The sequence below is a fragment of the Indicator indicator genome, chromosome 13 (genome assembly GCF_027791375.1).
Source record: "Indicator indicator isolate 239-I01 chromosome 13, UM_Iind_1.1, whole genome shotgun sequence".
Taxonomy (NCBI): Eukaryota; Metazoa; Chordata; class Aves; order Piciformes; family Indicatoridae; genus Indicator; species Indicator indicator.
In genome coordinates, this window is record NC_072022.1 from 19,214,126 (window position 1) to 19,222,900 (window position 8,775).

Sequence of the window (8,775 nt, forward strand, 5' to 3'; positions counted from 1 at the left end):
TGTGAGAGAGGAGTGGTGGCGATTCACTATCAATCCAAGTGAAACTGGGTTATTTAAAAGAATGCTTAAGAGAACACCTGCAGACCAAATGGAAACATTCTCTGCGATCTGTCATATTTTGGCAAGCCATTAGACAATTCCTCCAGACCCTACACTCACAAAACAAAGATTTCTTGTGTAACAGCTAGCAGAAGTGGAGTCTGAGATGACTGAGATGAATGTCATTGCAATGGAAGCATCAGCATCCACTAACAAAATCTCCATTTGGCAGCTACACCTACAGCTGGATTTGGGCCATCTGTAACACCTTTGAATAAACATTTTCTAGATCTGCAGAATGTTACAGTCAAGTTGGTAAGCATGGCAAGGGAATACACCAAACAATGCCTGTTAGCATGAGTAACAGAAGAAGATATGGCCATATTCTGTGCAAATGAAAGAGGTTTAGATAGAGCTATGCTCTGGATCACTGGAACTCTGTGATTTTTCATAAGCAACTTCACAAGTGTTTTAAAAAATGCATACTTACTATACCCTCTCTCAAACTGTTACCATTTGTCCTCATCCTTTTTTGTTGTTTATGCTGAAGAAAACATAGTCATTTACAGTTGGAACCTGACCTTAATTTCACTTGGTCAGAACAAACTGGGCCACTTTTCAGTGCAGGTTTGTTAGATGTCTACTAGTACAGAATAGATAAACCAAGCAAAAATAACTTGGGGATTATGTATTTGCTTCTTGATGTCTCTGTCTCTTGCAGTAAGCTGTTTAATGCACTGTGTTTTGAAATGTTCTGTTCTTTGTAAGATGACATGGTTTGCCCTGTGCATAAAACTACAACAACCTACAGATTAGTGTGTGAGAGAGTATCTTTTATGACAGCTACATGCATAGTCAATGAGAGTGGGGTACTGCTCCTGTCAGCCTAGACCCTTTTCTTCAATTAACTGAATAATAATTTGGAATACAAGGCAACCAGACATGAAGTCTTTGCATTATAGATTTTCCAAGAATTTCTGCTTTGAGGGTGGGACCAGAGGGTTGGATTCAGAGTTGGCATAACTTCAGTGTTATGAGCCATAAACAATGCAAAGTTTTTAAATAATTTACTCAGTTTTAACTTTTTAAGAGATCTATGATCCATGTTTTGAGTCTAAATAACATATGAATAATCCATTACATGTGGAGTCCTAGTGCTAAAATTTGGTGAAAAGTGTTTGTTGTGAGATAGCTGTGACAGATAATTATGACAGCATTCTTAAAAGAAGAAATAACACTTGCAGCTCTCATAGGAAAAAGTCACTTATTTGGAAATTAAGGAGGATGCAACAGCTTTTCATCTATCCCATCAGCAGCTTCTGCTCAGGAGGGAATTAACACAAGATACTAAGGTGTGTTAAGAAAGCTCACAGCTGAAATGTTTCTCTGAAGCCTGATGGTTTGTTTCTCCTGTGTATCTCCTCTTATGACCATGAACTCACTCAGCAGATGAGTGTGTTAAGCCTGGATACTCTGAGATTATGTTGACTTGAAAGTGAGAAGGAAACCACTGTCTGGGGCATTAAGAAACACTACAAATAGTGAGCTACTCTCTCCAGACTTTAGTGTTAATGAGGTGCCCACAGACCATCCTGATACAGCAGACACTGGCATCAACCTTCATCATGGTGCTTTGCTGAGCTCCTTCATCAAACTCTATTAATAAGGGAAAAGGGAAAGGGGGGGGAAGTATGTGAAGCATTCAGCTTGCCCCAAGACTTCAAGCTGACATTCTTTCCCTGCTGATCTAAAGGGAAAGGAAAACATATCAAGAAATAATTTTTAAAACAACTGTATAAAGGTTCAGGCTTCCTGTTCTTTGGGGGATTGCAACTCCCTCAGCTGTGTGGGAGTTCTGGATGCACATTTCTCCCACCCTGCTGCCTCATAAATGAAAATGCCTTCAAAGGCAGAATTTTTTTTCCAGCATTCCTTTTAGATACTGATGAATTCCAGTGAGAAAATTCAAAGCTGAGAATGTCATGTCTCCTTCAGCTCTGTTTTGCAAATCATCAGCAAAGAGAGATTCTGAATATCCACAGTAGCAGCAGCTGGGCCATAAACCAGAAATACCTTCGTTTTTACCAGAAAAGTGTCTCTTAGACAAGCAAAATAGTTATGGCCTTATAAAACTTTACTTACCACTACAAATGTTAGAACACAAGTTGCTCATTTGAAAAAGATAAGAGGGAAACGGAAAGAGGGAAAGGGAAAGAGAAAGGGAACAGGGACCTTGAAAAGCTAGAGTAATCTTGATTTTGGCTTAGAGACACAATTTAGGTTTCATCTGGACTGTAAAGAGAGTTTCTGTTCCTTCTCTCTGAAGCTGTGCTGATGAGAACCTGGGAGAACCAAGTGCAGGAATGAAAGATTTGGTGTTACTTTTAGCTGTATGGCCCATATGGGACTGAATATAAGAAAATATAAGATTTAGGGATCATTTAGCAGCTGTGACATCTCTACTTCTGGAAAACAGACTGTTCTGACAGATAGTTTATTGTCCTCAAAGGAGGGATTGTGTCCTTTCTCTTAGCAAAGGTTCCTACCATGCATTTGATAGTGTTAACTGGGTAGATTACTGAGTGTTGTTTTGCTTTCTACTTCTTCCTTAATGTAGAAGCCACCAGAATCGTTTGCAGAATTCCATCCCTTCCCTGCTCCTACTTCCTACAATTTCATCTCTCTGAGAAAACCCTCTGTTTATACAGGCTTAAGAGGCATTGTGTGTTTCTACCTAGTGAAGTACAGATAGATTTAATTCTCCTCTTGGATCTGGTCGGGATCTATTTTCGCATTCCAGGCTCAAGCTCTCCAAGCACAGTTGGTGACAAGATGACAGTAGACTTTGTTCCTCAGATCCAATTTTTCATAAAAGCAGCCTGGGCACACATTCAAATACAGATTAAGACACTTAGGAACAGTTACAGCAGAAGTCCAGACAGATAGGACACATTTCATATTGGAGTAAGTTCCTAAATCACTTAAAGGGCTCTGAAAGTGCACCTGGATTTCTGACTATGTGAGGAAGTGACAGAAATCCACGGGTAGCTGTTTTAAACTAAAAGGAGAGATTTAGACTAGAAAAGGGAGACATTTTTTACAATGAAGGTGTTGACACACTAACACAGGTTGCACAGAGAGGTAGGTAGTGGTAGCCCTTCCCTGGAAACATTCAAGGTCAGGTTGGATGGAGCTCTGATGCAGTTGGAGATGTCCCTGCTCACTGCAGAGGTTTGGACATCTTTAAAGATGCCGTTAAATGTCCCCTTCAACTCAAACCATTCTGTGATTCTATAAATCAGGATCAAACGACCCTGACTTTTGCAAATGAGTAAGGAAATAAATACTTTTGCAATTCTTATTTAAGAAAACACGGGAATGTGAACCTCCATTACAGGAATCTGAGCAAACAAATTCATGTTGTCTCTTGCCGAGGCAATATCGGGAGCAAAATAAAAGTTGAGAGGATGCACTAATTCAAGGCGAGAAAGGAGGAAGACAGACAGGTCCCGGAAAGCAGCCATCGGAAGAGAGCCCCCGAGCTCTGGCTACCCCCGAAGCACCGAGCGCTGCCCTTCACCTTCTCGCCGCCAACTCTCAGCGCTCCTCGGTTCGTTCCACCGCCGCAGCCTGCTCTCGCCACCGGGCTGCGTCCCCGTTCGCCCTGCCACGCTCCCCCTGAACCTCCGCGCCGGGCCGGTGATACCAGCCTGAGCAACCCCTATCCACCCGCCCTCCCGCTGGTGGCTGCCCCACTCCTCATGGGGACGCAGCGGCGACGGTCTCCATGGCAACCACCACGCTGCGGGGGCCTCGCGGGGCTACACCTTGGGCTGCCTGCACCCCTCCTCGCCACCCGGAGAAAAAAAGGGACGCGGGAGATGGGTCGGAAGACGGTGCTGGGGGACAATGTGCCCACCCCGCCGGTCGCGCATCGGTTTCACCCATTCAGGCGGTGCTGCCGCCACCCGCGGCGGGTCCTTCCAGGCTCATATCCCGGAAGGCAGTGCGACAGGTCTCCCTTTCGCCGCCATCTTGGTTCGCAGCCGTGGGGGTGAGCTGGGGAGCGGCGGCGCGGGGTGAAGGGTGGGATGGATTTGTCCCCGCCATGGGACCGTCGGCGGGTGCGGGGCCCCTGGGATGTTGCGGCTGGCGCCGTGTGGAGTGGGTAGAGGGCGGGATGGCACCGATGTGCGGCAGATGATCTAGGCTGTGGGTTGCGGCCGTAGCTGAAGGGGCACTGAGGCGCCTGGAGCGTCCCGTTCAGTGGGGAAGCGGAGGGGGTCCTCTTGCTTCCTCTGTGAGGCGGGGCTGGTGGCTCTCGTGGCCGTGCTCTGTGTGGATCCCGGCCGGCAGAATGCTCTGGCCTCAGCACCGGGTTGGGGGAAGCGCCTGCTCGCTTGGCTGGACGGAGCTGCGGGCCTGGGAGGCTCATGGTTTCTGTGTCCTTTCTAGGCCTGCTGGGACCAGGGCTTTAGGAGGACACCATGACCGGGAGGTGAGTGACTTGCCCTGCGATGGCTCTTGGCTCGCTTTTAACTGTGCTTTTGACAAGGCATATTGCAAAGGAAGCGTCTGTTGAGTAGTCTGTTAGAGCTACGAGCAATGAGCCCATTTCTTGTGGATGGTATCGTTTTCTAGGACAGTTCACCTGCCCAGTATCCTGCTGGTAAATGCCCAGTTGTGTCTCTTTTTTGCTGAAGCTTCTGTCTTGAGCTGCTTGTAGCTGTTAATACGGTGTACCATGTTTTCTCTAGCCTGTCATTGGATGTGGGATATTAACGGTGGTTTTGTTAGCACAGTGTTCGTGAACCTTCAGTGTACAGTACAGGCTTTGATATACTGCTTTCTTGAGTAAGGGAAATACCATACCATCGAGTTCTTAATGAATATAGGAATTGGGTCTTAATCACAGCTTTTTTCTCTTAATAATTATCTGTAGAGTTATTTTCTGTTATGTCTATGTAAAGTAGAACTGGATCGCTTAATGCTGTATTATAGGACAGTGGCTGGATGCAGTTTGAGAGGCTCGTGATGTGGACACTCATAATGTAGGGAATAAGCCTTGTAATTGTTTAACTTGTGTCGTACAGACAGGTCTTCATCATGAGGAATTGTGGAGTTCATATAATGTCACTTATCCGGTACATAAGGGGCTGTCTCTCTGTCCCAATGAACCACAGTTAATTCCTAAGAGGTTACAAATTAGCAGTTCATATCCTTACCAGCAGCAGCTACTGCAACACAGTAAGCTCAGCTTACGTGGTGTATCAATCAAAAACAATGTTCGCTCATCAGAGTGTGTTCAGACATACAAAAACATAACGCCTACTAATGTTGAAGCACTTTGGTTTTAGTATGAAGCCTGTGGTACCAGAATCTAACAAGCAGAAGGATGCAGAGTTCCCATGAATAATTCCTTTTCCTGTTACTTAACTTCTGTCTGTTGACTGAATGTAAGGATTGGGAGGAGTTTGTAAAAGTGGAATTGATGGGGTTTTTCCTCGGCTAAATTTCTGCCGGTGCTGGAACAGCACACGGTGTGTTTTTACTTTTGATTCTTTGGAGTTAACTGTAATTTGTAAATGTTTTCAATGTCCTTAGGCTGTGGTGCAAGGCCACTTTTGCTGGCTACAAACGTGGCCTCCGAAACCAGCGGGAGCACACTGCCCTTCTGAAAATTGAAGGTGTTTATGCTCGTCAGGAGACAGACTTCTACTTGGGCAAAAGGTGTGCCTATGTATACAAAGCTAAGAAGTAAGTCACTTTGTATTGTTTCATTAAGTTAACCAATTCCTGTTCCAGCTTTTGCAAATGCCAGGATGTGGATAGTCTGTTTATCGGGCTTCTGTTAGAGCAAAAGTTAGTTGTGCTCAATGTAACAGTAGACTGTCCGTGGAGAACTGTCTAAACAAGTTTCCTGTGCTGTTTTTATTTTTAAAGTCCTTGGTTATTTTTGCTTTTAGTTGACCTATGTGTTCTTAATTCGTATCATTAAATTATGTGAAATAGTTACCTGATGGTATAAATGATGCATTAGAGAGCAATTGGGTTGAGAAACAACATTTTGCCTTTAGACAGACACAAACTGAAGGTGGCTTAATGGAGTAACTTAGAGTGAGGTGAATTTGTTTTGAGTGCTGTGAGCTATTGAGCTACTCCAATAACAATTATTTTGTGAGGCCTGGAGGACTTTGTGTCCTGGCTTCTGTGTGTGCATGTCAGAGCACTATCACCTCACTGTGGTGGCACTGCTGGAGGCCTTAAGAGCAGTTACTTACTCCGTTCCACTTTCTGTGAGTCTAGTTATGAACTCAGATATAGGAGTTGGGAATTGCCTTGACATTGGTCAGGCTGTTAACTTGACCATATCATGTCCAAGATGGCTTATGGATTTTCTTGTAACACAGGTTTTTTTTGCAGACTATGCCAGTGGCTTGAGCTGCTGCTTCTGCCTTTGGTGTGTCTGGAGAAATCTTACAATAAGATGTTGCATTTTCTTTGGAGTTGAAGTTGATGAGTTTAATCATATTAGCATCAGTGTGTTCCAGATTTTTAAGCTTTATAACTTGCTCTCCAGTGGAGCTTCAGATAATTTACAAGCTGCAATACTTACTGTTTGTGTAGGGTAAGGAGGGTACAGTGAAAATCCCAGGCCTAGCAATTTTCGCAGGTAAATAGAAGTGAAAGGTGGTTCCGTTAAAGATGGCTGTGGAATAAAGTCACTAAATAAGTGCCTTAAAGAGACTGCGTTGTCTGCTCCCTCCCTACTCAGTCCAGTATGGAGGCTCGGCCAGTGTGCTCAGCAGCTCTCTTCCTCTTTCCTCAGCAACACTGTAACCCCCGGTGGCAAGCCCAACAGGACACGAGTGATCTGGGGGAAGGTCACCCGTGCCCATGGGAACAGCGGCATGGTTCGTGCTAAGTTCCGCTCCAACCTTCCTGCCAAGGCCATTGGACACAGAATCCGGGTGGTAAGTGGATTTATTTTAGCAACAAGATATTTATTGGCAGGGTTTTTTTTTTCGGTGCCTTTTAATCCTGCATAAGCTGAAGGAAAGCCTGAACTATGGTTTTGTTCTGTTATTATGCATATGACATTCTTTCTGGTAAGTGCTCCTTGTGGAGCTAGGAGAGATTTATTAGCTGGCTTCTTGTGCTGAGGGCGTCCATCTCATTGTCACGGGTTTGCGTGCTTGCTCAGGTTGCTTAGAAAGGCTCTTCCAGTTCCAGGGCTCTTCCTTAGTTCCTTTACAAAGCTATCTTGATTGCATTTTCCTAGATCTTCTACGTATGTTTACACTCTTCTGCTGCAGGTCCTACCTAATTATAGGTTTGTTTTTCTTTCTCCTACATCCCAAAAGTTAATAACTGAGGGGTGGTGCTGTCCTGACCTATCTGCCAGTACCTGCTTGACAGTCAATGTTTTGCTCAGAAGGCTTCAGTGAGACTGGCTTTTTAGGTCACCCACCCAGAGTTCTGGTGCAGTATCTCCCTAATGGTGATGTCAAAAGGAATATTAGAAGGTTTCTCCTATACCTTAGAAAAAGCATAGGAGGAGTATAACAGTTAAATCCTGAAACTAGACCTGCAAGGACTCAGTAGACAGGTGGGGTGACTGCCAAGGGATTCTGCACCAGCAAAGGGCTACTTCAAGTCACTGAACTAGTTGTTAGGCTTTTCCATTCTGGCACCTCTTCTGTGTAAATGGGGAAGTTGTTTTTATAGTATTTTGAGAGGTGGATGATTCAGATTGTAACTGCAAAATTTGTGTTTAGAATAGGACAGTACAATGACAGGATTTTTAATATCATTCTGTCTTGTCTTGTGTTTTGCAGATGCTGTATCCATCTAGGATCTAAATTTTTATTGGAAATAAAATGGAGAATCTGTTTAATTTTTGTGCATTTCTGTTTTTTCATCCCTTCCACTTACTTTGAGGGACTTTTTCAGTAGCATATCAGAGCTCACTGCAGAGGGGTGGAGTAGTGGCTGTAAGCTAGGTGATGAAATGGAGATTGGACCCCGTGCTTTCAAGGCATTTTAGAGCAGACTGTGTTCTGAAATCAGCTGTTACAGCAACCTGCTTGTGCCTCCCATCATGGAATCTGAATGGTTTGCAGAGCTAAGCAATAAATGCTTACAACCTCATACACTGTGCACACAAGCTTTATATAGAACACGAGAAATAATTTCTTGACTACCTAATAGAGGGAAGTTCCTTGTTCCTCTATCTTTTGTACTTGGTTATGACTGCTGTTGAGACAAAGCTCAATCCTAGCAGGTGTGAGTCTCCTCGCTTGTGTCTGAAAGTTTTTCTAGTAGAATCACCAAGAATGAGACCACCTGTAGGATCTGCTCTGAAATCTGTTTAGACATTTGCATTACACAAGTCTGTAGTGCTTTAGGGTTCATACTTGCTGGTTTCTTGGCCAGTCTTACCAAAGCAGTGTGTAATGTGGGATGGGGAGGAGCCATACACCAGACTAGTGTATCGACTCCATGAGTTTATTAAGGTTTGTTGAACAACAAGATAGTGAAAAATTAAAGATTCTTTGAAGTGCAAGCCTTAGGGTTTCTTGCTACATTCCTCAAGAATACTGAGTAGTTTTAAAGGTTTCGAGCAGCTGCAGGTTGGCATGGTTACTGCTGATGTCACAGTCCCAACATGACCTATCAGTACCCTGGGCTGGTGATGCTGATTCTGTGTGCAGTTGTTTAGTCATCTGTAAAGCC

At 44.2% G+C, this 8,775-nt stretch overlaps 1 protein-coding gene across 1 annotated transcript; it reads left to right on the forward strand.

Moving 5' to 3' along the window:
• The first annotated feature begins 4,055 nt into the window (after positions 1 to 4,055).
• Positions 4,056 to 7,930, forward strand: RPL35A (ribosomal protein L35a). The gene is made up of 5 exons (XM_054386009.1): positions 4,056 to 4,093; positions 4,495 to 4,537; positions 5,644 to 5,796; positions 6,869 to 7,013; positions 7,878 to 7,930. Exons 2-5 carry the CDS (start codon positions 4,527 to 4,529, stop codon positions 7,899 to 7,901), a joined length of 333 nt encoding a protein of 110 aa, XP_054241984.1. The 5' UTR covers positions 4,056 to 4,093; positions 4,495 to 4,526; the 3' UTR covers positions 7,902 to 7,930.
• The last annotated feature ends 845 nt before the right edge of the window (positions 7,931 to 8,775 follow it).

What these genes read in the sequence shown, in the direction of transcription:
- RPL35A (XM_054386009.1), top strand. An exon ending in TATGTATACAAAGCTAAGAA is followed by an intron (nt 5,797 to 6,868) that starts GTAAGTCACTTT and finishes CTCTTTCCTCAG; the next exon opens with CAACACTGTAACCCCCGGTG. An exon ending in TTGGACACAGAATCCGGGTG is followed by an intron (nt 7,014 to 7,877) that starts GTAAGTGGATTT and finishes TGTGTTTTGCAG; the next exon opens with ATGCTGTATCCATCTAGGAT.